Source organism: Eutrigla gurnardus (genome assembly GCF_963514095.1).
Source record: "Eutrigla gurnardus genome assembly, chromosome: 24".
Classification (NCBI taxonomy): Eukaryota; Metazoa; Chordata; class Actinopteri; order Perciformes; family Triglidae; genus Eutrigla; species Eutrigla gurnardus.
The window spans coordinates 10,859,732-10,887,237 of NC_139935.1; the positions used below are offsets into that span (position 1 = coordinate 10,859,732).

The 27,506-nt window shown below is 45.8% G+C and overlaps 1 protein-coding gene and 1 long non-coding RNA gene across 2 annotated transcripts in view; both read left to right on the forward strand.

Moving 5' to 3' along the window:
• The first annotated feature begins 1,936 nt into the window (after positions 1-1,936).
• Positions 1,937-3,136, forward strand: LOC311009685. Its single transcript, XR_014596680.1, has 3 exons — positions 1,937-2,200; positions 2,796-2,881; positions 3,073-3,136. It is a non-coding gene; the product is annotated as an uncharacterized lncRNA (long non-coding RNA).
• A 5,108-nt stretch (positions 3,137-8,244) lies between these two features.
• The window catches only part of LOC311010061 (scavenger receptor cysteine-rich type 1 protein M130-like), a gene marked incomplete at both ends in the record, with an annotated part of 155,385 nt that continues 136,123 nt past the window's right edge, over positions 8,245-27,506 (forward strand). The window contains 7 exons of the mRNA XM_084004542.1: positions 8,245-8,338; positions 8,647-8,779; positions 8,865-8,988; positions 11,259-11,329; positions 12,660-12,675; positions 12,753-12,860; positions 13,025-13,139. Of these exons, the coding sequence (XP_083860668.1) occupies positions 8,245-8,338; positions 8,647-8,779; positions 8,865-8,988; positions 11,259-11,329; positions 12,660-12,675; positions 12,753-12,860; positions 13,025-13,139 (661 nt within the window). The remainder of the gene's footprint in view (positions 8,339-8,646; positions 8,780-8,864; positions 8,989-11,258; positions 11,330-12,659; positions 12,676-12,752; positions 12,861-13,024; positions 13,140-27,506) is intronic.

Consider the following 27,506-nt stretch of genomic DNA (forward strand, 5'->3'; position numbering starts at 1 on the left):
CCCGATGCTTCTCACATCGGTTCTGACAGGGGTCCGTCCGTCACCAGTTCCAGCGGAGGCCCACCCGTCCAAGCTACCAGCCCATGCCACAGTTCCAGCCATGCTACCAGCCCATGCCTCAGCTCCAGCCATGCTACCAGCCCAGGCCTCAGCTTCAGCCATGCTACCAGCCCAGGCCTCAGCTCCAGCCATGCTACCAGCCCAGGCCTCAGCTCCAGCCATGCTACCAGCCCAGGCCACAGCCAAGCAACCAGCCCACGCCTCGGTCACAGCCAAGCAACCAGCCCACGCCTCGGTCACAGCCAAGCAACCAGCCCACGCCTCGGTCACAGCCAAGCAACCAGCCCACGCCTCGGTCACAGCCGCGCCACTAGCCCATGTCTCGGCCTGTGGTCTTCAGTCGGCGGCCCGGTCGACACCTGCCATTGGCCTTCAGTCGGCGGCCCGGTCGACACCTGCCATTGGCCTTCGGTCGGCGGCCCGGTCGACACCTGCCAGTGGTCTTCGGTCGGCGGCCCGGTCGACACCTGCCAGTGGTCTTCGGTCGGCGGCCCGGTCGACACCTGCCAGTGGTCTTCGGTCGGCGGCCCGGTCGACACCTGCCAGTGGTCTTCGGTCGGCGGTCCGGTCGACACCTGCCAGTGGTCTTCGGTCGGCGGCCCTGTCGACACCTGCCAGTGGTCTTCGGTCGGCGGCCCGGTCGACACCTGTCAGTGGTCTTCGGTCGGCGGCCCGGTCGACACCTGCCAGTCGTCTTCAGTCGGCGGTCCGGTCGACACCTGCCAGTGGTCTTCAGTCGGCGGCCCGGTCGACACCTGCCAGTGGTCTTCAGTCGGCGGCCCGGTCGACACCTGCCAGTGGTCTTCAGTCGGCGGCCCTGTCGACACCTGCCAGTGGTCTTCGGTCGGCGGCCCGGTCGACACCTGTCAGTGGTCTTCGGTCGGCGGCCCGGTCGACACCTGCCAGTGGTCTTCAGTCGGCGGTCCGGTCGACACCTGCCAGTGGTCTTCAGTCGGCGGCCCGGTCGACACCTGCCAGTGGTCTTCAGTCGGCGGCCCGGTCGACACCTGCCAGTGGTCTTCAGTCGGCGGCCCGGTCGACACTCTCCAGTGGTCTTTCTGCAGGAGGCTCAAACACGAGGCTGCTTCATCCTTTAATGGAATCCTTACAACAAACATCGACTTTAATCCTGTCATGTATTTAAAACGGAAGCTCCCCTACAAACAAGGACACGTCAAATGCCCAAAAGTTCGGTGTTTTCAACGTACGAATGACCATAATAAACACCAGAACAGTTACAATGATTTCCCTTTTTAACACGACTTCACGGGCTGTTAAACCAGTCGGTGTTACAAAATCACGAGGACAACAGCGAAAACTTTAACAACACGGCCACACAGCTGTTATAAATAAGCTTTACAGGCATTACTTGAAGAATTCAAACTTTATGTGCTGTTTGTTTAATAGTGGACCCGACTGGCTGAAGCAAAGAGAAACCACAAACTGGTGAAACCTACCTCGTGAAGTTTCTTCTCGGGTTTCCTCGGTATCTTTTAACAGTGTTTCTACGCAGGAGGAAAATGTCCGTCCGTGCTGCCGCTCCTCTCGACGGGACTGTCCCCGCTCGAAACACACCGCCCTCCTCCGCCCCGAGTGGAAAGACGGACGAGTTAAGAAGGCACACACTTCCGGCTACCGTTTCACAAAATAAAACCTTTACAAAGCCACTGCCATGTTTGGGTAAAATAAACTTTCTTCCGTCGTCCAGCAGCACGACGAATGTATTCCTGCTCCCGTTTCATCTTCCGTAAGATGCCAGTTTGATTAAGTGGAAGTTATCCCGACAGCTGACAGCTCCTCGGACATCCTGTGTTCTGGAGGAGCGAGCTAACACCTAGCTGAACATCCCAAATCAAAGGCTGTGTTCGAAATGCCATACTAACGTCCTACTCGTACTCAATTGTGACGTAAATTTGAGTACGTAGTGCGTTCACATACAATAGTATGTGAATTTGTGTACGCGAGAAATGCCCGGATGTATACTGCATTGGCAAGAATTTCTGAGTATACAGCGGACCTTGCTAAATCTACTCAACTTCCCCAAAATGCATTGCGGCTCGTCTGACTATTGAAAAGTTTTGGATAATGGCGGACGACTGCGGTGATTCTGGTGACAGCCCGACACAAACCGCGTACACATGTAAGTATACTGTAACATGACTTTTATGTTTCCAGATGACTTTTAAATCGTATTGATAATGAACGTTACTTTATTGTTGTTGGCATTGTACGTTAACGTTACGAATCGAAGGTCCTGCCAGCTGGCTAGCCTACTGACGGTAATTTACCATAGGGGTTAGCGAGCGCAAGCGAAGCGGAAAATGTGCCGTTTTTACCGACGTTAACTAATAATATAGTGCTTATGTTAAACCGTGGTTATATATTTACTAACGGTGGTAAATAACGCGGTGCACCGTTGTCCATTAAAGGGATGGATGCAGACACTGGGCGCCTCATTCAGTGGAGGGAACGATGAGGAGACGTTCACCGGCAGGAGGAAAGCTGCTCTGAGAGGCATCACTTAAGAAAATGTGGTTTAAATGTTTTAATTCTTATATGCAGGGCTTAACAACTACTGGTGAATATTTAGCTACTCAATGATATAAGGTTGAACACCAGCGTATATAGACGGGAGATGTACTGCTTTCCTGAGATGTCTACCTGAAACGTTCTGTTGAACAGCAAGAAATCATCAATGTGCTGTAACACTTTTCTATGTACTGTTCTTCATATAGGATGTTTATTGAAGAACATTAGATGGAGGGAAGGTGGAGCTGGATGGACAAAGAAGAAGTCGGAGAACATGAAGCAGAAATACAAGGTGAGTTGGAAGCAGTTTAAAGTATTGAACTCTACAGCATAAAAGAAACCAGATGAAGTTGTCTTTCTTATAAATAATCAGGCAAAGACATTGCTGGGTAATATCTACAATGTGTTAAAACATCAGAGTCCATGAAGTTTTACTTATAAACTGCACTACTGATAAACACAAATAAAACCACAGCAACACAGGGATCTGGACATTTGGAGCAGACACTGCAGCTACAAGCCTCTGAGGATATCCCAGGACTGCTGGTGCCTCTAACAGAAAACATCAGATATTACATTTATTCTGAATGTTTTCCTATTCATTTGTTGATAAACTACTTATTTATTCTTATCATACACGTATTGCAACCTGTATATATAACATGGATTATTTGTCTAATAAATTATTCACTAATATCCCACTTGCTTGTACTTGTTTATTTTTATCACACCAAACTCATGCATGATACTATTAAAACCACTTATATTAGCCTACATGTAGCCTACATTTGTTTATGCATGCATATGCACATCTATTGATAATCAAATAATAAAGGAACGTATTTAAACCAGATAAGTCATATTACTTACTTCAGAGGGAAATCCAAATTCCATGTGCATGTGAATAATGTAGCTCCTCCGACGGGCAGATTGCCTCCGTCGTCTCCGTGGTGAAGGTGCTGGTGTTCCGTGGTCAGAGGTATAATACGATCTATGAACGGACGTTTAATGATCAATAAAAGCTGCTTAATAGTCGCGATCGATGGCGAGTGAAGGCAGCTACTCAGGTAAGAGGAAGAAAGTGTCAAACCTTGGGCATGGAGGGAGGACTCAGATGCAGGGCAGTGGCAGGAAAAAGGCTTTATTTCTAAAATAACAATGAACAAACAAAAGACCGCTCTAACGGGAGGAAAAACAGGCTAAGAAATTAAACTATAAACAAAAATGAACAAAAAAATCACTCACTGGGAGGAAAACATGACTTCACATAAACTACAAAAAAACAACTTAACTTAGGTTTGGAGGTGACGAGGAACATGACGTGACTGGAGACAGGACGAACTGGCACAAGACAAGGGGAGACGCAGACTTAAATACACAGAGGGATAACGAGCAACAGGTGACAACAATCAGGGATCAGGGATGACATCAGACCAGGGAACACATGAGGAAGGGCAAGTGACCTGAAACGAGAAGGGAGTTATTTTCAAAATAAGACAGGAAATGACAAGACAAAAACCCAAGACGAGACATTACCTCACCAGCTTGACAGTACCCCCCCCTTAAGGGACGGATCCCAGATGTCCCTATGGTCCATGATACGTAGGGCGGGTGGAGGGGGCCAGGAGGAGGGGCTCAGGAGGCCGGGCATGAGGGCGACCCAGCAGACGGGGTCGCTCCGGAGGCCGAGCATGAGGGCGACCTAGTGGGCGGGACCGCTCAGGAGGCCGGGCATGAGGGCGACCTCGCGGGCGGGACCGCTCAGGAGGCCGGGCATGGGGGCGACCTCGCGGGCGGGACCGCTCAGGAGGCCGGGCATGAGGGCGACCTAGCGGGCGGGACCGCTCAGGAGGCAGGGCATGAGGGCGACCTAGCGGGCGGGACAGGACCCTTCGGAACAGGAACGGGTGACAAGCGGACCTCCCGAAGGCTGCGTGGAGCAGGCGTAGGACGGCCCCCCGTCTGAACAGGAACGGGTGACGAGCGGACCTCCCGAAGGCTGCGTGGAGCAGGCGTCAGACGGCCCCCGTCGGAACAGGAACGGGTGACGAGCGGACCTCCAGAAGGCTGCGTGGAGCAGGCGTAGGACGGCCCCCCGTCGGAACAGGAACGGGTGACGAGCGGACCTCCCGGAGGCTGCGTGGAGCAGGCGTAGGACGGCCCCCCGTCTGAACAGGAACGGGTGACGAGCGGACTCCCGGACGACTGCGGGGAGCAGGCGTCGGATGGACCCCCGTCGGAACAGGAATGGGTGACAGGCGAACCCCCAATAGGCTGCGAGGAGCAGGTGTGGGACGGTCCCATGTCTGGGCTGGTGACGGACAGGCCGCCGACTGAAGACCACTGGAGAGTGTCGACCGGACCGCCGACTGAAGACCAATGGCAGGTGTCGACCGGACCGCCGACTGAAGACCACTGGCAGGTGTCGACCCGACCGCCGACTGAAGACCACTGGCCGGTGTCGACCGGACCGCCGACTGAAGACCAATGGCCGGTGTCGACCGGGCCGCCGACTGAAGGCCAATGGCAGGTGTCGACCGGGCCGCCGACTGAAGGCCAATGGCAGGTGTCGACCGGGCCGCCGACTGAAGGCCAATGGCAGGTGTCGACCGGGCCGCCGACTGAAGGCCACTGGCAGGTGTCGACCGGACCGCCGACTGAAGACCACTGGCAGGTGTCGACCGGACCGCCGACTGAAGACCACTGGCAGGTGTCGACCGGACCGCCGACTGAAGGCCACTGGCCGAGACATGGGCTGTGACCAAGGCGTGGGCTGGTTGCTTGGCTGTGACCGAGGCGTGGGCTGGTTGCTTGGCTGTGACCGAGGCGTGGGCTGGTTGCTTGGCTGTGACCGAGGCGTGGGCTGGTTGCTTGGCTGTGACCGAGGCGTGGGCTGGTTGCTTGGCCGTGGCGTGGGCTGGTAGCTTGGCTGTGGCTGTGGCCGTGGCGTGGGCTGGTAGCTTGGCTGTGGCCGTGGCGTGGGCTGGTAGCTTGGCTGTGGCCGTGGCGTGGGCTGGTAGCTTGGCTGTGGCCGTGGCGTGGGCTGGTAGCTTGGCTGTGGCATAGGCTGGATGCTTGGCTGTGGCTGAGGCCTGGGCTGGATGCTTGGCTGTGGCTAAGGCCTGGGCTGGTAGCTTGGCTGTGGCTAAGGCCTGGGCTGGTAGCTTGGCTGTGGCTAAGGCCTGGGCTGGTAGCTTGGCTGTGGCTAAGGCCTGGGCTGGTAGCTTGGCTGTGGCTAAGGCCTGGGCTGGTAGCTTGGCTGGAACGGTGGCGTGGGCTGGTAGCTTGGCTGGAACGGTGGCGTGGGCTGGTAGCTTGGCTGGAACGGTGGCGTGGGCTGGTAGCTTGGCTGGAACGGTGGCGTGGGCTGGTAGCTTGGCTGTGGCTGAGGCCTGGACTGGATGCTTGGCTGTGGCTGAGGCCTGGACTGGATGCTTGGCTGTGGCTGAGGCCTGGACTGGATGCTTGGCTGTGGCTGAGGCCTGGACTGGATGCTTGGCTGTGGCTGAGGCCTGGACTGGATGCTTGGCTGTGGCTGAGGCCTGGACTGGATGCTTGGCTGTGGCTGAGGCCTGGGCTAGTAGCATGGCTGGAGCCGAGGATGGCCGGGGTTCAGGGGCGGAAACCAGGTGTATAACCCAGTCAGGCAGAGAGTCCCTGAGCCACCGCCTGGAGGAAACCAGCTCCCTAGCCTCCTTCCGGACAATCCTCCTCTCCTCCTTGGTGTCTGCCAAGTCGTGGCAGGCTTGGAGGTACTGGAGGTTGTCCACAACCTCATTGAGCTCCATCAGGAAGATGGCTGGGTCCATGTTTCTTAGCTGCTGCTGCTGCTCTGCTGGGTCCTTACTGGCCAGTTCGTTCTGTCAAACCTTGGGCATGGAGGGAGGACTCAGATGCAGGGCAGTGGCAGGAAAAAGGCTTTATTTCTAAAATAACAATGAACAAACAAAAGACCGCTCTAACGGGAGGAAAAACAGGCTAAGAAATTAAACTATAAACAAAAATGAACAAAAAATCACTCACTGGGAGGAAAACATGACTTCACATAAACTACAAAAAAACAACTTAACTTAGGTTTGGAGGTGACGAGGAACATGACGTGACTGGAGACAGGACGAACTGGCACAAGACAAGTGGAGAGGCAGACTTAAATACACAGAGGGATAACGAGCAACAGGTGACAACAATCAGGGATCAGGGATGACATCAGACCAGGGAACACATGAGGAAGGGCAAGTGACCTGAAACGAGAAGGGAGTTATTTTCAAAATAAGACAGGAAATGACAAGACAAAAACCCAAGACGAGACATTACCTCACCAGCGTGACAGAAAGAGGGAAAGCGTGAGAGCGCGCATATATAATAAACTGTAGAAAACGTTTGACAATTGTAATTTGACTTAAAAAATATTTAGAAATATTATAACTATAATAACAATCATGCTTTATATTTTGATAAGTAATTTCCATTAAACGGGAGCTAGAACCGCTAACGTAATCGATTCAGTTACGTGAGAGAAGATGAGGACGAGATGTCAATAAAGTTAAAAAAACAAAAAAATGTAGTATGTAATGTGTATACTTCGGTGTGAAAAGTCTGAGGGTAACAGCATACTCAAACGTTAATTTAGTAGGCAGTATGCAGTACATACACGTTGAGTATGTAGTAGGCAGTACGTTAGTATGGCATTTCGAATACAGCCAAACTCTCAATCACCCACAAAAGTCTTCCTCTCACCGCGGTCCCCCAACAACAACAGTCCCCCTCCCACCCGACAACAACAACAAGAGTTCCATGATGCTCAGCTAAGGTGATGACTAATTCATGATTGCACTATTGGAGTTATAATAACAATGATTAGCTTTTATTATTTATATTCAAATAAGAATTATTTATAGAGCACCTTTCATGCAAGAGATGCAATTCAAAGTGCTTTCCAATAAAACATGTTCATGCAACGTATTTAAACGGGGAAGACAATACAGATGGACAATAAAGACAGTTGACGATGAAATGTATAAAACTATTCAACATTTTAATAACAGAAAGGAATTTACATTGTATTCTGTATAATAAAGTAGAGAGTAGTAGTACTATTATTATGCCATTCTATTGTGTATTTTATTTGAATTTAATGAAATCATTTTTTTTTAAATCACATCTGTGTCGTTTACATCTTTTGGTCGCTTTTAATTTGATAGTTAAATCACCTGACTTCCTGCCCCATTGTGTGAAATTGATACTGCTCACACAATGGCCACGCCCTCTGATGTCACAGGGAGTGGATAAAAGGTTGTATTTGTGGCATCTACTACAAACACTGATCAAATGAAATAAATAACCTCAATTAACAGCGAGACAGGCGATTGTGAATAGTATGTTTTTTTTATTAATAAAATACTTTTAACAATGGTTTACTATTAACATGTCTGGATGATTTTAAATGCTTCAAAAAAGGAAGTTTAAAAAAAAAAAAAAAAACTACATTTCTGTAAATAATATTTTGCCAGCAGAATCCATTTTTTTCACACACACACACACACACACACACACACACACACACACACACACACACACACACACACACAGAGAGGCCGGATCATGTGTGAAAGAGGGTCAGACAATCCTATGCAGGTCCATCTACCTGTAGTCGCCATGACAACCACAACCACAGGACTCAAGTGTCGAGCAGCACCACGACTGAGAGCCAGAGTCAGTCAGACGGAGAGCCAGGATGGGATGGTGGAGAGTGGGAAATATAGGTTGTAGGAAAAATGAATTGTACTGTATCTAAAAATGTTGCAAAAGTATTGTATGTTGAATGGAGTCATAACAATGTCACAATATTTCATGTTTTAAAAAGTCAGAAATAAAAGCCATTGCATTGTACGAGGTTTGTCATGAAATCTTACTACAACAATATATATACTATGATTTTTTTTTAATAAATTAAAAATGTTCAACAAACTTTATTATGGATACATTATACATTTAGTATAGGCCTACTATGACATTTTCTTCTCAACCACTTGAAGGCTGTTGGGATAATCCACGCAGACCTCAAGCTGGAAAACGTCATGCTGGTGAACCACGTACGGGGGCCTTTCAGAGTCAAAGTCATTGACTTCGGCCTGGCTCTGGATGCGTCCGCCGTCCGCCAGGGCTTCTACCTGCAGACCCGTCCGTACAGGTGAGTGACTGGAGCCTTGTTTCATCTGTTAGTTGTTTCATCTCACTGACGGCGAGTCTGATCATAGGCGTCTTTCCTCTCTCAGGTCTCCAGAGATTCTTTTGGGGCTCCCGTACACAGAGGCCATAGATATGTGGTCTCTGTGCTGCATCGCTGTTACGTTTTACCTCGGATACCTGCTCTACCCCGGCAGCAGTGAATATGATATGGTAAGCACCAGTGTTGTATAGTAACGAAGTAAAAATACTTCGTTACTTTACTTAAGTAGTATTTTTTTATATTTGTACTTTACTTTACTACTTCTATTTCTGACGACTTTTACTTTTACTTCACTACATTTTCCGAAAAAAATCAGTACTTTTACTCCGTTACATTTAGCTGAGCATCCTCGTTACTCGTTACAAAATAAGAAGGAACGTGACAGCCAATGGACAATCTTTGTTTGGTTGTAGTGGGACTAGTAGCCAATGATGTTGGGAGATACAGACCGCAAGACGTTATCATTGGTTTACCCCGTTGTGCGGCGGATGAAATCAGCGGCCAAATTTCAAATTAATGGTCGCATTGTCATGCTAGTAGTAGTCTCAGACAAGTCGGGTCTCTAATGTTAGCCTACTTGAAGAGAAGGAGGAAGACAGAGAAGCAAAATGCCAGAGATGGAGGAGGTGACTGAATCGGTGACTGAACCTGCTGCTGAAACAACCAGCATAGTGTTACTGTCAATCAGGCCCGGAGTGGCTAATCGGGAGGACCGGGACAATTCCCGGTGGGCCGGTCTGACTTTTGGGCCGCGAGGGCCGGTGTTCAATTATTATTTTGATTTATTTTTGTGCCGGTGTTCAGTCATGGCACTGAGTGGAGTGGGTATCACGTGTATGCGTCGCGGGGATTCCCGCAGGTAAATAGACACAAGAACCCAGCCGAACTCTCGGCCCTGATGCCCCCAGACCATGGTGAAAAGCCCGCGGTCCTCACTAAAACACAGGCCCGCCCAGGTCCACAAGAGTCCACACAGGCGGACTCTCCGTCGAACGCGAAACGCCAAGACGCGCCGCACGCAAACCAGCCGGGAAACAGACAGCTGAACACGGCCGAACTATGGGCACTTGTGCCCCCAAGGCTGTGTGAAAAGCCCGTGCAGCTCACTTAAGCACCGGCCGGTCCAGGTCCGCGCCACGCCACAATTACGCACAGCGAAGCCGGACTTCTGCTCCGTCCGTACACACGTAAAACACTCGGGTGCGTTGCGGGGATTCCCGCAGGTAAATAGACACAAGAACCCAGCCGAACTGTCGGGACTATCACCCTCAGAGCTGGCTGAAAAGCCCGCGGACATCGGTCAAACACCGGCCCGCCCAGGTCCACAAGAGTCCACACAGGCGGACTCTCCGTCGAACGCGAAACGCCAAGACGCGCCGCACGCAAACCAGCCGGGAAACAGACAGCTGAACACGGCCGAACTATGGCCACTTGTGGCCACAAGGCTGTGTGAAAATACACGGAATTACAAGGCTTTAGAGAACAGTGCGCTATTGTATGCTTAACATGTAAAGTTATAATTACATTATTTTAATATAATAGGTCGTGATCTAAAGTGGGCCGGTATGAAACTCCAGGGCTGAAAATGAGTCCCACTCCGGCCCTGCTGTCAATAGACTTTAATGGTGAAGCAAAGAGTGTGTTGTTCCACGCAGTGAAACTATACAGTCGAGGATTACGTTTTTGTTTGTTTGTTTTTGTTTTTTACTGCCCCTCGGCCCCTGAGCGTCTCCGTGGTCTAACGTGAGTGGGCTTGGCCTCTGCTAGCCAAAAACTGAACTCCTGGGTTATTGAATGATCTGTCTGTCTTTTTCTGGTGTTATTGGAGACCGTACCTGTGTTTGGAGAGTCCGAGTTTTGATATAGCAAACCAGCTGATGATGACAGTCAGACTAATTTACATAGTGGTAGTGTTATAATAAGTTAGCTTTTAAATCATGCAGCTGAAATCGCTATGTTTAGTATTACCTGTGGCCACGAAGGAGTGTGTGAGTGGGCAAATTTCTGATTGCGTTTTATTAACAGTACTTTTTACTTTTGATACTTAAGTACAGTAAATACAAGCTACTTTTTTACTTTTACTCAAGTAATATTCTAGCAGGCAACTTTCACTTTTACTTGAGTAATTTTCCAGTAAGGTACTTTTACTTTTACTCAAGTATGGCTTTTGGGTACTTTATACAACACTGGTAAGCACCATGTGGAGTTTGACCATCCCATTTACTTGTTGTGTATAGTGAATGGTATCTATTTATATTTGATCTTTTCAACACTACACTTTTAAGACACTGTTATAAATGTCCTTTTGTTGGTGCTTAAGGTTCGGATGAGAGATGTTTCTTTATGGGCATAAATCACCTTTATTTATATAGAAATGAATCAGTTAAAACGCACTCCACCTTGACTCCCAGTGTGACTAGACATTGTGTTGTTTCTTCAGATGAGGTACATAGTGGACACTCAGGGTCAGCCAGCAGACCACCTGCTCAATCTGGGATGCAAGTGTAACCCGTTTGCCTAATGAAGTTAAATGTGCTAATGTTTGGTTTCAGTTTCAGTTCACAGTTTGGACTAGTTATCAGAAGTCTAAGGTAACGCTCATGGAGCCCAGGATGGAACACCAACATTGAACACACTCCTGACGCACGTACACACACGCTGCACACCCGATGTGCACACACACGGTTACACACACTGCGCACACACGCTACACTCACGCGGCGCACACACGGTACTGCCGATACACGGTGTTCACGAACCACACACGCATTCACTCACATTTACACGATAGCTCAGCATTTTGTCTGAATTAACCCCCCCATATTAGTCGTTAGCTCGGCTGTTAGCTCTGTTGTTGGCCGAGTTCAATGCAATTCACATAGCCTGCTACCCTAGTGGCTAACGCACATGGTATCGAATTAGCATTTAGCAGCTAAATTAACACTGGCGGCTAACACCCACAGGTAACATTACATTAGCGGTTTAGCAGCTAAGTCAGCATGGCGGCTAACACCACTTTTACTCGACGCTAACTCCGTCAATTTGCACAATAACTCACCGCCGAGCTTGTATCATCAACCGTGAACTCCGTGGATTCAGACCATCTCACTCTGCTTGAACCACTTCCAGATAACTTTTTTAAGCGTTCCTCATGCAGCCGGACAGGTGAACTTCTCCTCCCGATCTCCTATCTCTCCGAGTGCCGTGCGTAACTGCAACGCGATTGGCCCGTGACGTCATGATGCACCGCTCTCTCTGCTCTGCGTGGTTCAGTTAACCCATTAGATGCTAGCTATCCCTGTCATACACTCATTCAGACCAAATAAACGGATGTTTACTCCCTTTCTCTCAATTTTTCCTACAGCTTATGAAGCCTGGGCTACACAAGACCCGCTGGTTTTTTCCAGAAAGACGAGAACTCCACCACCGCTCTCTGGAAACTCAAGGTAGCTGCCGTTTCACTGCCTCTCTGATCTACCTGACCTCCTGTGTGACCTTGAAGTTCTGATTTGTTAACTCTGTCTGTGTTACAACGTAATGTAAAACATGTGGTTCTGCCTGTTTGTCCAAGTTTATTATCCTCTGAATGTCATTGGTAACGATAACACTGTCTGCTCAGACCCCAGAACAGTTCAGGAGAGAGACGGGCATTCAGCCCATGGAGACCAGGAGGAGGAAGTTCACCTCCCTGTTTAAACTTGTGCATGTGTTCTTTTTAATAATTAAATTACTTCTGAAGCTTTCATAAAATACACTCAAGAATCTCCAGGAGGGTTTTTATTTTCTCCTGGACGTGACTGAAGATACCCCTGAACCCTGATTTTGTTTCTTCATACTCCAGATCCGGGACGTCGAATGTGAAAATCCTGCAGATAAATTTGCAGAATTAAATGACATGCTGGTGTTAACGGACCTCTTAAATGGTATGCTCCAGCTTGATGCCACCAAGAGGGTTACACCCCATCAGGTGCTGGAGCATCAATTCACCAGCATGCAGCACATGGTCAACTGGTCCCATCGCAGCTCCCAGTATGTCAATGTTGTGATTTCATCATTTTAAAGTAACTGTTCTCCATTCTTCGATGACGTTTACTGATGGAAGGACTCATTTTCTGCAGCGTTAGGTCCTGTCTTGCGATGATGGACGTCTGTCAGAAGAAAACCCAGACTTCTGATGGTGACAAAGATGTGTGTGGGTCTCTGCAGCAGACCTCCAGGACCGGGTACCCCGTCCAGCAGGACCATCCTCTTCCTGCTGAGACGAGCAGCCTGAGCCAGAACCACAGCATCAACCCTCATCCCTGCCCTGCCCAGACCACGAGTTCAAGGGTCAGGTCTGGATGGTACAGGTAGGCTCATCTGCATGACTCACATCATTATCATTTCACAAAGAATATCTTCATCATTTAGACGCTACTGACTCATTTTGATGTCTGTTTCCGTTACAAACAAGTTCCAGAGAAGTCCTGCAGGTCCATCGACCTCCTTCACCCAGACCTAGAGTTACAGCTCACATAGATTAAAGAGGAAGATGGCTCATGATGAAGACTACCAGGAGAGGCTGGATCAGGAGTGAAAGAGGGTCAGACAATCCTATGCAGGTCCATTTACCTGCAGTCGCCATGACAACCACAACCACAGGACTCAAGTCAAGAGCCAGACTCAGTCAGGACTAAAGACATAAGCAGCTCATGATGAAGTTGACATGACTTTGACTTTAGTTTGACTTTGACTTTAGTTTGACTTTGACTTAAGTTTGACTTTGACTTTAGTTTAACTTTAGTTTGACTTTGACTTTAGTTTGACTTTGACTTAAGTTTGACTTTGACTTTAGTTTAACTTTAGTTTGACTTTGACTTTAGTTTGACTTTGACTTAAGTTTGACTTTAGTGAGACTTTGACTTTAGTTTGACTTTGACTTTAGTTTGACTTTGACTTAAGTTTAACTTTAGTGAGACTTTGACGTTAGTTTGACTTTGACTTTAGTTTGACTTTGAATTCTCAAATGATTTGATGTTGGATCGGCACATGAAGCAAACATCTCATGTTAGGTTGACTGATTTGGTTTGTAAAGTGGTGGGGACATAAATTTGCCAATTTTTTTTAAAAATAATGTAAGATACATCGCTAGACAATTTAAAGCAGATAAAACTATATTTCCATACCTCTCTCGTAGCGTGATAAATAATGATGCATTGGGGATGGGACGCTGTTGTTTTTTTAAGGCACTTTATTAAGCTCTCAAAACAACAATGTTCTCAACATAACACAACTAAATTTATGTGCACTCATCAGGAAAAACGTGCAATTTATCATGTGCACTCACACATGTGCACACTGAAATAGCCACCACTAACCACTAGATGGCAGAGTTATACAACAAATGAATCTCCCAATACTCAGCTACCATGAACAACACAGCATTTTAGTCAAATAAAACTCTACAAACCACAAAATATCAAATAAAAGGTTACAAAAATATGTCATTCATTGACCGGTTACACAAGTTTAAGTGAATGAGCCAAAAACATGTGGTCTTCACTCACAGACAGAAACAAACTGAAATGATCTGGAATTCATAGGCTAATGCAATGCAAATTTGGAAAATAACAAGCTCACATGAATAAGTCAGTATTTTCTCCATCACTGCCAACTGTCTAGATTGCCTACTTACATCCAAGAACTAAGAGCGTATATCTTTTGACCCAGTGTCCATGATGCTAGTAGCTAATCCATCTGCTTCTGCCTGCTGAAATAACGCTAGTTGAGCAAGGGACCAGAAATAAGGAACATATTTCAGTGTGGCATATAGCATCTCCATCTAGCCTATGTTACAGCTGTTTTTCCACTAAAATAGATTAGTTCAAGGTCTAGAAAATCCTTAGATCTTTGCAGGAAACGTTGGAAACGTTCATATATACCTCTCCTCTCCTGAACTTCCGTTCAGTATTTCTGCGAGTAGAGGGGATAGGCTATCAAAATACTCTTTGGGAGACTGTGAAGCGGTGAGGAAAGGCGGTGGCCTATGCTACACTAGTGGTTTATGCTCCTTAAATCTTTAATGTTAATATATCTGTGTAAATGTAATATTCCACACGTTGTAATTCCGGCTTCCCCTGGTAACCCCACGTTTCATGTCCCAACGCTATGAACTGTGGGTAATTCCCTCAGGTAAAATCACCATCGAAAGTGGGCTCAAAATGTGCGAGCGAGCCCTCGCGCACTTCAGGACTTCACTGTGGCACAGACCTGGGGCCTCATTTATAAAGCTTGCCTACGCACAAAACGGGGCTGGAAACGTGCGTACGCCACTTTCCACGCAAATGTTGTGATCTATAAAAAGCAAACTTGACGGGAAAGTGTGCTACCTGTAAGCAAACTCTGAGGCATGCGTACCGGTACCACATTCTGGAGACTGGAGGGGAATCAGCGACACAGATGGAGCCAGGGACGGACTGGGACTAAAAAACAGCCCTAAACTTTGACTAGGCCCGGCCCAAAGCATTCGGCATGCGGAAACTAAACAACAACAATAATGCCTGGCATGAGTGTCACAATACAATACAATAGTGGCTCATGACACTATAGGTTGAGCTGGAGTGGGTGTCATCCTCTGCTCTCAGTCTAAGCTCAACCTGATCCAACAGCATATTATATGATCTATTCCATGCTATCTTAAGATGAATTTATTACTTAATAATCTTAATTGATTTATGCAGTAATTAATCTTACCGCACAAATAATAATACCACATTTTAATGAAAATACACCATTACAAATGTAACTTCTGTATTCAAAGTCTTCAAAGTTTGTAAGCATTAACTGTAACGTTACCAAAACTTTAAAAAGTAAAAGCACAACATATTTCTTAATATTAGCTACTACTGCATGTGGCATTTTACAGCTAAAATGTTTAAGTTTAGCTATTTCAACTACTGTAATCATTATTTCATTTCATTTTTTGCATTGTACTGAGCAACACAACTGGGTATATTTAAAAACGTGGCAACCTGTGTAACATTTCCTAACATCAGCCCTAGCAAGTAACTCTCTTTCTTCCTCTCTCTTGTTCCATACTTACTTGGCCTGTATCTGTCTGTGGAACCAGCTCATCCCTCTGTCCCTCATCATCACAGGTGGCCCTATCTTGTTGAGGCTGAACTGTGCTGCTGCTGGCTGTGCTGCTGAACATGTCAGTTAGTTTGCGACATTTAGCGCCATCTAAATGTCGCATTTTTTTCCCCTCGCCTTCTCAGCCCCACCTTTTCTTTCCGTTTTTTACCGGTGTTATCCATTCTGTATTTTTCACTTTGAGGAACAACGGCGCGCAGTTGTATCACTGATCAGCTGATCACCGGCGATGAAAACCCATTCAGAGTGGAACGTCACCTCCGGGGTCTAGTAAATCCCTCTGGGGCTAATGGAAACACGGCGAGTGAACGGCCATTTGAGAGGGCGTGCCCTGAAACTTTCCGAGCGGCCACATTTTACCAATAGTGGCTGCGTTCCAAAAACAGTTTGAGTCGCCCTCGCTCACTTGCCCTCAGCCCTTGCTATGAAGTCACACGGAGGCCACTTGGAGGGCGGAGGGAAAGTGGGTGGAGGAGGAGTGAAAGAGGTAAATGGAACACACCTGCCCTCGTTCACTAACAGCCCAGACAATCATGGATCAACCACACGTTGTTGGAGAAGCGCTATACTGCCTATTCCAAATTACACAAAATATGCGGAGACTCATTTCATTGAGACGAAGACGTATTCTGTGCTTGATGGCAATACGTCAGCTTATATACTTACACTTGTAAACTGTGGGCTCTGCCATAACTCTGCAACAGACAGTCTAACTGCACAATTAGTACCTGCCCATGCTGGCTCGTTAAGTTAATTTTCTTCTTCTTTGGTGGTGAATAGACAGCAGACAATGGTGTTTGAGGTTCATAATCGCCACCGCATGGACATATTTTTCATGCACCACTGCAATGCATTGTGGGTGATGACAAGTGTGCAAGTACTTAGGGCAAGTGAGCGAGGGCGACTCATCCTGTTTTTGAAACGCAGCCAATGATTCTTTGCTGCTGCTACTACTTCTTCTTCTTCTTCTGTGGGGCAGCTGGCATCCAACTTAAAGGTGCATTGCTGCCACCTACCGTACTGGAGTGTGAAACAGTAGATTAGCAGGGGGAAAAAAACAGGTGATGACTGCGTGGCGGGTGGTGCGGCTCCTGGAGTACCAGCCGTTCTGTGATTCTCCAGATCACACAGATGGCCGGTCCGCCCCTGGCTGTCCGTAGTGTTTAGTCAATGATTATGGCACACAAAGGGTTATGTCAGTCTCTGCTAGAAGTCCCGCCTCTAACCTAAATACCACTCCCTGATCGGCTGCCAGTTTCTCGCTAACTTACATGTGATTGTTTGTCCCCACTGTCACTCCTTCTGCTTGTTAAAACTACCTGCAATCTGCTAGTCGGACCGGACGAGAGGCAGTGCATGTTATCTGCAGGTTGTCAACATGTTCGGCATTTGTTCTTCCTGGGTCACGTCAGCTAGATGGATTTTAATATCAGTGGTGTCATTTACATTTGTGTTTGTGTCTGTTTGTGTGCGTGTACGCGTGTGCGTGCGTGTGTGCTGTACAGGATTTGAAGGATGTCAAAGAAAAGTGGATATAAGAGACTTCTTTAGGAGTCAAGGTGTAAGTTACTTCAAGGGTGTATAGGTAGCGGCTCAACAATACAGATATTGAAGAAAAGAGAATATTTAATGCCAAAGAGATACACTTTTTTAAAGTTATTTTTAATTCTTATTTTGATGTATTTGTGTAGAAGAGAGCAACGGTTTAAAAACACAAATAAAGAACATTTGTGGTGGAAATACAATAAAACCTCAGATTCTAAATGATCATGTGGTTTTATAATTATAAAATATAATTAATTAATATTAAGTAATCTAACCTATAACATTTTCATGACGTGAAATTATGATTGCTAATGCAAAAAAACGTCAACTTTCAGGAGTGCTGCCTTGGAGCACTTTTGTGTCCCCACCAATCTCAAAATCAAACAGTGGCGTTTTCTTGCAGAGGCAAAGGGAAGCCAGGCTTCCTCAGTTTTTTTCAGAATGTAACCATCATTTAATAAAATCACTTTTTTAACAGTTTACGTAATCCCTCTCTGATGTGTCTGTCATCTCCTCCTCGTCTCTCTTCATTAATTATTGAGCGTTTCATGATGTAAAATAGCGCCCCTCTAAATGCTACGGGGTGAATGAGCATTGAAAACTATGAGGGGCCGTCAGGGACATAATTCAGAATTACCTCTCACACACACATGTGAAATGCTCTCATATAAACTACTGAAACACTCTCACATAAACAACTGAAAAAGTATTTACTCACACACACTACTGAAACGCTCTCACACACACTACTGAAACGCTCTCACACACACTACTGAAACGCTCTCATACACACTACTAAAACGCTCTCACACACACTACTGAAACGCTCTCACACACACTACTGAAACGCTCTCATACACACTACTAAAACGCTCTCACACACGCTTCTAAAATGCTCTCATACATACAAGTAAAACTCTCTCACAGTACTAAAACACTCTCACACACATTACTAAAACGCTCTCACACACACTACTAAAACGCTCTCATACATACAAGTAAAACGCTCTCACACACACTACTGAAACGCTCTCACACACACTACTGAAACGCTCTCACACACACTACTAAAATGCTTTCATACATACAAGTAAAACTCTCTCACATACACTACTAAAATGCTCTCGTACACGCTACTTGGTTATATGAGAGAGTTTTAGTAGTGTGTGTGAGAGCGTTTTAGTAGTGTGTGTGAGAGCGTTTTACTTGTATGGATGAGAGCGTTTTAGTAGTGTGTGTGCGTGCGTTTTAGTAGTGTGTATGAGAGTGTTTCAGTAGTGTGTGTGAGAGCGCTTTACTTGTATGTATGAGAGCGTTTTAGTAGTGTGTGTGAGAGCGTTTTAGTAGTGTGTGTGAGAGCGTTTTACTTGTTTGTATGAGAGCGTTTTAGTAGTGTGTGAGAGAGTTTTACTTGTATGTATGAGAGCATTTTAGAAGTGTGTGTGACAGCGTTTCAGTAGTGTGCATGAGAGCGTTTCAGTAGTGTGTGTGAGAGCGTTTCAGTAGTGTGTATGAGAGCGTTTCAGTAGTGTGTGTGAGAGAGTTTTACTTGTATGTATGAGAGCATTTTAGTAGTGTGTGTGAGAGTGTTTCAGTAGTGTGTATGAGAGCGTTTCAGTAGTGTGTGTGAGAGCGTTTTAGTAGTGTGTGTGAGAGCGTTTTACTTGTATGTATGAGAGCGTTTTAGTAGTGTGTGTGAGAGCATTTTAGTAGTGTGTGTGAGCGTTTTAGTAGTGTGTGTGAGAGCGTTTCAGTAATGTGTGTGAGAGCGTTTCAGTAGTGTGTGTGAGCAAATACTTTTTCAGTTGTTTATGTGAGTGTTTCAGTAGTGTATATGAGAGCATTTCACATGTGTGTGTGAGAGGTAATTCTGAATTATGTCCCAGACGGCCCCTCATAGAAAACATGTTACTGCACCCTGTTGTCTGTGAGGAGGCCAAGCTTCGCTGGCCTCCCTTGGTGGAAACAAAGGAATGATTGACCAATCAGGTGAGGCTATTGTCACGACACTGCTCCCCTGTGATTGGTCAGGACAGTGTAAAGGGAAGCCCCGAATCTCTTGATAAGCTAGCTAATTTTTTAAGCACGATTATGGAGGGTGGAGATTTGGAGTATTTAGTAAAAAATAATTTTACTAAACTGCCTCTACAACAGCAACTCAGGATTAAATCTGACGGCCGGCCAACACCAAAACTAGAGCTCCATAGCTCCGTAGTACGGAGTCCGTACGGAGAGGAAGAAAGGTTTTCGGACCTTTAATGAGGAGAATTACGTCTGCACTGAGTGGCTAGCTGGTAGCGCCAAGCTACAGCGGCTATTCTGCTGGCCCTGTCTCCTTTTTGACAAGGATTCCTGCTCCCTCAATAATCATATAATAATAAGAGAGAGAGAGAGAGAGATCAGCGTGTGTAAGTCCTGGTAAAATGATGCTGGGCGCTCTAATAGTTCATCTGACCACGGGAAATAGCAACATATAAACTGCAACATCCGTTTTTCTGCTCCCACCCTGTAAAACATACACAGCTTAGAGGTTGTGGCTCACTTGGCTTCCTTGGAAATTTTCCCCACGCCACACCACTGCTCACACTGTTGAGTTGAGAACACAGATATAATGATCTGTCTCATCTCACCTGAGCTGTCAGATGAGCAGCTGCATGATGAACCAGAACTGCCACTTGATGAAGGCCCACTAAATGTGAGGCTGCAGCCCTCGGAGGGACGTGGACTTGTCCGGCTCCTCTTGCTGGCCCTTTCAAGAATCTCCTCTCTAACTGCATTGGTGATGGGTTCAGTGTGGCGTCCTGCAACAACAGACACATGGCTTAGTTTGCTATCTACTATCTACTATATGATCGCCTGTGTGAGAGACTAATGGAAGAACCAGCATCAGTTAGTCAACATGCTGCAAGTGAAGACCAACCATGATGCATAATGACACATTAAAAGCCTAAAAATACATGAACATTTGAAATGAGTGATCACAGATAAAGTTAGAGACCACAGAAGTTTGTCTTTTATTAAAGTCCCAGTCGGCAAGTCCGGCGGATCGAGGGTATTCTGTCAGATTTTGAATGTTTACAACTCTCAGGCTCCTCCCCCACGACCACCGAGCTCCTCCCCCTCGACTCTGTGCACTTTGAAATCCCTTAGATCACGCCACCTTTGAAACGCGGGTCCGATGTTGACTCTGGTTTTATCACAGGCACCGTGGCAATCTTTCTTTTTTCCTTCTTTTCCACCGGTGTTTTCTTATCCTTGGTTGTTTTCGACCTCCTCGTTTCGGTTTTTAACCGAGGAATTGGAAGATTGTTGCAACTTCCCTCCGCCTCCCCCCTGTGATAGTGGTACGCTCCGAGGGAAGAGGGGCTCTGTGTGTGCTTCGGTCTGCAGTTTAAAAAATAACAATTATAATAATAGAATTTCTTTGTAGTGTACTTTTCATTCATTCAAAGTCGGGACTTTTTAAAAGTTTTTTTTAAAGTACACTACGACTGGGACTTTAAAAAAGGCCTTTGACTGCTAAATTGCACCCCCTTTCTGATGTACTATGCTTAATTTTTATTAATTGAATGAAAAGTGAACTACAAAGAAAATCTATTATTATTATTATTGTTGTTATTTTTTAAACTGCAGACTGAAGCACCTTCCAGTTAGTCTACATGCTGCAAGTGAAGACCAACCATGATGCAAAATGACACATTAAAAGCTTAAAATGTGTTTTCATGAGTGTCCTTAAAATGTCCAGCTATTTGTACGCCTTCCCGTGAGATCAGGTTGAGATTTTCCAGTAAGAGACTGCAGTTTTCCCAGGACATTGTCCTCACTACTTGTTACTCCCCTCAAGATGAAATCACGAAACCAAGTCGTTCCTTTATATTTACTGGCATTCATTCACACGAATGTGCAAAGGTGTGCCGTGAGAACTAGACATACAGAAACAGAAATACATAAACAAACAATTACTTTCTTATCGAGACCACATACGTAGCGTAAACAGTATCCTTAAGGTAGTGATGTTACGAGATGGGCCGAGGCTTCGAAGCGTGTGTCGAGTAATGGAGGGGGCGTTTCCGCGAAGCGAGGCTTGCTTCATGTAGGGGAGGGGCCAAAAATGATGACGTCCGAAGCCTCGCTGCCCGGCTGTACCACATGACTGCTTCGGGAAGTGGTTCAGAGTTTGCCGCAAGGTTTTACAGCTATATAGACCCCTCAGGCTCCATTCAAAATGTGGGTTTTGAAGCAGAGTTGCAGTCAGTTGAGAGTTTGGATAGTTTGGGGAGTTTGGATACTAGAGTTTAGATAGCGTTTATATAATTTGGAGAGTTTAGGGAGGGAGAGAGAGAGAGATTTAGGAGAGTGATGATTTTACCATTTGGGGAAAATTTACACACAGAATACATTCAAACAATTTATTATACACATTTGTGATCATTTATGTACAGAAATTATTTTAATATGGAGTGGCCGGTGGCGCAGTGGTTAGTGCAGCCGCCTCATGTACAGAGGCTCAACGTCCCCCAATGTCTTCTCCCTGTTACCACACTGTCTGTATAGAATAATATAACTGCTTGAATGATCTTTAAGCAATTATTTGGCCATCAATTTTTTGTAATTCATAGTCATTCCCAACAGACATAACAGACACAAAAATGTAATGCATCACACATTATGTGGTTCAGATACAGCTGCCTGTGATTATACACTTGGCCAATAGGTGGTTTCGTGTGCACATGAAGCTTCGAGAAATTAACCCTTTCGCGAACCAATTGGCTCAAGTGGTTCGATGCCTCATGAGGCTTCATCTCACCATCACTACCTTAAGGCTACATAAGGTCACGTTAACTTGAACGTCTATCAACATTTAGTAGCAAGATAGCAACTGTACCTCATTGGCCGCTTTACTTGAGAGAACTAAAAAACAGGTCTTCCGTTCTTCCTTAAACATAAATCCTCGCTTCAATGTACTGCACTCAGTAAACCCGCCCCCGTCTGTCACTTCAGAACTTTGGTTCCTACGTGAGTTATGACTCTCTTCAAGCCCGTAAGACTTGTAACTTCCAAGAAAACAAATAAAACAAAATAAAGGCAGTTTGACATTAAATTGTTCTTATGTCTTACTATTCATGTGTATGTAGCCTATTAACTTGTGTATGTATTACTATGTATGTGCATTAACTTGTGTATTTATTGATTGATTCAAATATGTATTAACTTATTTATTTATTTAACCTATTTATTCAACTGTCGTTGATGGCAGCTACACTACTCACTCAGTTGTCTCCTGGAGGACAGACACTGAACAGCTGGTTGTCTTCCACAATGTAGAAGTCATGACTCTCGAACAGTAGTGGTTGAACGTAGTAATAGCAGATATGTGATGTGTCCAGATCTGATCTGTGTCCAGGTATCTGATCTGTGTCTAAATGTCTGCTTTAATCTCTTCTCAAGATGTGGAACTCTGAGTGTTGTGACCTCACTAAGTGACTGTGGCCAGTCAAGTTGTACTCATTGGAATTCGGAATGTCAAGTTCAAACCAAAACACATTTGAACACAAAAATATATTTTTTAATTTGAATTTGATTTGAAACAAACTGTATTTCACAGTGTACAAAAGTCTTTCAACATCCTTACATAAAACTCTTTCCCACTTTTTCTATGCATGAAAAGTCCCAAAATATGTTCTTTTATGTACAAGGTGTTACCATGTTTATCCTAGAACAGACTGCTGTTCCTTCTACAGGTGGACTTATTTGTTATTGAACCGAAGGCAGATTTTTATGATTTTCTAAACCTCAGATTCTGCTGTTAAGTCTGCTGGTGTGGTTGAAATGATGACGTACCTGGAGGGATCTGAAAAAGTCCCTTTGCTGCCGGCCATGTTTGTCTGCGGAAATAATAAGACCACACTGACAGCATTAATCTGATAGGAACATCTAAGTGGTTTCCTGGTTGTCATAGTAACAGTCATGTAAATGTCATCAGTAGGTAGATTCTTGTAAAAGTTTTTTGGTTTCCCAGAAATGCAGTTCTGAGAAATGTTTATAAGTAAAGAGTAAAGCTCCACCTCTTCCTGTACACAGATCTGAGGACAGCACAGGTCTGGAATGAGACATGATGTCCCAGATGTGCTCAATAGGATTCAGGTCTGGGGAACAGGCAGGCCAGTCCATAACATCAATGCCTTCATCATGCAGGAACTGCTGACACACTCCAGCCACATGAGGCCTAGCATTGTCATGCATTAGAAGGAACCTAGGGCCCACTGCACCAGCATATGGTCTCACAATGGGTCTGAGGATCTCATCCCGGTACCTAATGGCAGTCAGGGTATATCCAGCAAGCACATGGAGGGCTGTGTGACCTTCCAAAGAAATGCCTCCCCAGACCATCACTAGGCCACCGCGAAACCGGTCATGCTGGAGGATGTTGCAGCAGCAGAACGTTCTCCGCGGCGTCGCCAGACCCTGTCATGTCGGTCACATGTGCTCAGGGTGAACATGCTCTCATCCATGAAGAGCACAGGGCGCCAATGGCGAATCTGCCAATCTCTGTGATCTCTAGCAAATGACAATGGCATTGCACGGTGTTGGGTTTTAAGCACAGGGCCTATTTGTGGACGTCGGGCCCTCAAACCACCCTCATGGAGAAGATTTGGGACCGTTTGAGTTGAAACTTGAACATCAGTGGCCTGCTGGAGGTCATTTTGTAGGGCTCTGGCAGTGCTCCTCCTGTTCCTCCGTGCACAAAGGAGCAGATATCGGTCTTGCTGTTGGGTTGTTGTCCTTCTTCGGCCCCTCCACGTCTCCTGGTGTACTGGCCTGTCTCCTGGAATCTCCTCCATGCTCTTGACACTGTTCTGGGGGACACAGCAAACCTTCTTGCCACAGTGTGCATTGATGTGCCATCATGGATGAGTTGCACTAACTGGGCAACTTCTGTGGGTTGGAGAAACCGCCTCATGCTACCTCTAGTGGTGCAAACACTGGCAAAATTCAAAAAAGAAAAAAATCTGCCAGAAAGGCCGAGAACAGAGAAATGGTCTGTGGTCACCACCTGAACCATTCCTTGGTCACCACCTGAACCATTCCTTTATAGGGATGTCTTGCTAATTGCCACTCGTTTCCACCTGTGGGCCATTTACACAACAGCAGGTGAAATTGATTCCCAATCAGTGCTGCTTCCTAATTGGACAGGCTGATATCTCAGAAATACGATTGACTTGCAGTTACATTATGTTGTTTTAGTGTTCCCTTTATTTTTTTGAGCAGTGTATATTTACAGAATGATTGTAAATCTATATGATCATTTCTACATCACAATTTCACATTTACACAACAATTAACATTTATATTTGCTTATTAGATGTTGTATTAATGTTTATGTGCATTTTTGAACATATTTTACATTTTGTAAGAAAAAAGGTTTGGGATCAAATAATGTTGGGGACCCCCTGCTGGAAATCCGTGGACCCCCTATGGGTCCAGGACCCCATGTTGAAGATCTCTGGCCTATATTCATGAATGTTATTGAATTGTGTTCATGAAGCTGTTCATGTTGTTCAGCAAAGGTTCACCGTGCATCAGTTTATGACCAGCTGGTCCCATAACCAGACTGTGAGCCCCCCTCACTCCCTCTCTTTGATTCTGGTTGTAATGTATTGATAAAGCGCTGGATCACTATTGTAAAGTTCACCCTGTATGTTCCTCCTCAGCCACCGTACCTGTCAAAGTTGTTTTCTAGAGTATTTGAGTGCCAGATTAAAGCGGTGCAGGAGGCCGTGACAAGGGTGGAACCCCTCTGGAGGCCGAATGCACCTAAACAACACAAACAGATTTACAGGTTCAGAATAAAATGAGCCTCCAGAGCAATAAAATATGAGGTGTTCTGAATAAAGAAAGCAGCAGAGCTGAAAACATCGTGCTGCTTTATGAAGGACGGATGAAAGTCAAAGTCAGACTGAAACATGATGTCAGTGAACTGACTGAGACACAATCAGTTACAGCAGCAGTTACACACAGACTGCAGTCAACAAGGAGACGACACACTGAAACACTCAAATATCATCCTGCACCGTTTCTCATCATCATTTTCCTGCTACGAGTTTGAGGGACGATGTTTGAATCCAGAAGTTAGAAGGAATCCAACAGGAATGGACAGCTCGGAGCTTCCTGCAGAGATCCACATCCACTGAATCTCTTTGGCTTTTGGACTGTTTGTCGGACAAAACAAGACATTTAAAGACTTCACCTCGGATTCTGACAGACTGGGCTGCACATTTTATACCGTTTACTGGTGTTTTATAGACTCAATGATTGATTACTAAAACATTCAATAGATCCATCAACATTTAATATAAGCTGTAATCCAGTCTCCTCTGAAAGACTTGATGTTGAAACATCGAGCGGAAATAATAAGACCACACTGACAGCATTAATCTCATAGGAACATCTAAGTGGTTTCCTGGTTGTCATAGTAACAGTCATATAATATGTCATCAGTAGGTAGATTCTTGTCTGATTAAAAGTTTTTTGGTTTCCCAGAAATGCAGTTCTGAGAAATGTTTTTAAGTAAAGAGTAAAGCTCCACCTCTTCCTGTACACAGATCTACATTGAGGACAGCACAAGTCTTTATCAGAGCAGAGACATACAGGCAGGCAGACAGACGGTCTACCTGCACATCATGGACCCCCTGTTGGTGCTGGTGCTGTTGCTGTGGATCTCAGGTAGGACTCTGCTTTAAAGATGATGTGTTATTATTTGTGTTGGATCTTTAAATAAGAACAAACTGCTCACATACATCAACACCACCAGGCAGGCCCGGACTGGCCATCGGGAGAACCGGGAGGTTTCCCGAAGCGCCGGCCTATGATTGGCCTGCTTTTAAGTCTGCCGGTCAGCCGGCGCCGCGGCTATCTGACTTTTTTTTTTCTAAGTCAGAGATGCAGGCCTGGCCAATCAGAGGCCACTCAGGCCAGTAGCATGTGAGGAGGACAAGCCGATTGGTTTGTTTTGATTAACACCCGCCCCAACAGTCCGTATCAACCACACAGACAGCGTGCGGAGGAAGGGGTGTGTGTGTAGCGAGCGCCGAGCAGAGAGGGAGAGTCGAGGCTTCGACTAGTACTGTAAACCATGGACCCCAACCCCCCGGGTAAAAAAAAAAGAAAAGGCGGTGCCGAGAGGGAGAGAGAGAAAAAAAGAAAGGCGCTGGAGGAGGATGCGGCCAAATGCCGTAAACTGACAAATTTATTCAGGCCCCCCCCCAGCCAAGATACCTCTGCAAGTAAGTTATGTAAAAAACAACAACAACAACAACAACAACAAACAAACACTGGTTCTTGAGGTCCAGGGACCTGGGTCCTTGAGGCTGTACACTTTTACACAGTAGGCTATAGATCCTGGCCATGAAATTAAACAAGCCACTTTTTTATTTACGGTTATCATTCCATTATTATGTATATGAATACAAGGGCACATTAAGTGAGACATAGGCTACACTATCTTACTGTATGAACTATAGTGTATGGAAAAACACTGTAAGCATATGTTTGCTATTCAAAGGTGGTGATGGTGATGACACAAGTCCTGCAAAGGCTGTCCCCTCATAGCTGATTAATTGTTTGATTTGGACTTTGTTGTCTTTGTTTATTAGGTTATATTGTAGGCTACACATAAAAATTATGCCAAAGAGGCAGTTGACATTCCACATGATATGATGTTTAAGTAACCTTGGCACTGCGTTAAACCTTTATTCTCTTCTAGTAAGTGTGTTAGTGGATTTTGCTGAGGATTGTTGTGTTACTGTATTTTACCAGCCCGGCCCCAAACACAAAAGTTACTGTATATTCCTAACTTAGTTTGTACATAGGTCCCATATTTGAACTTCTATTTGGAATGGTGTGTGTGTGTGTGTGTGTGTGTGTGTGTTCATGCGTGCGTGCGTGCATGCATGTGCGTGTACATGCGTGCCAATGCATGTAGGTGTGGGCGTGAACGTGCGCGTGTGGGCAA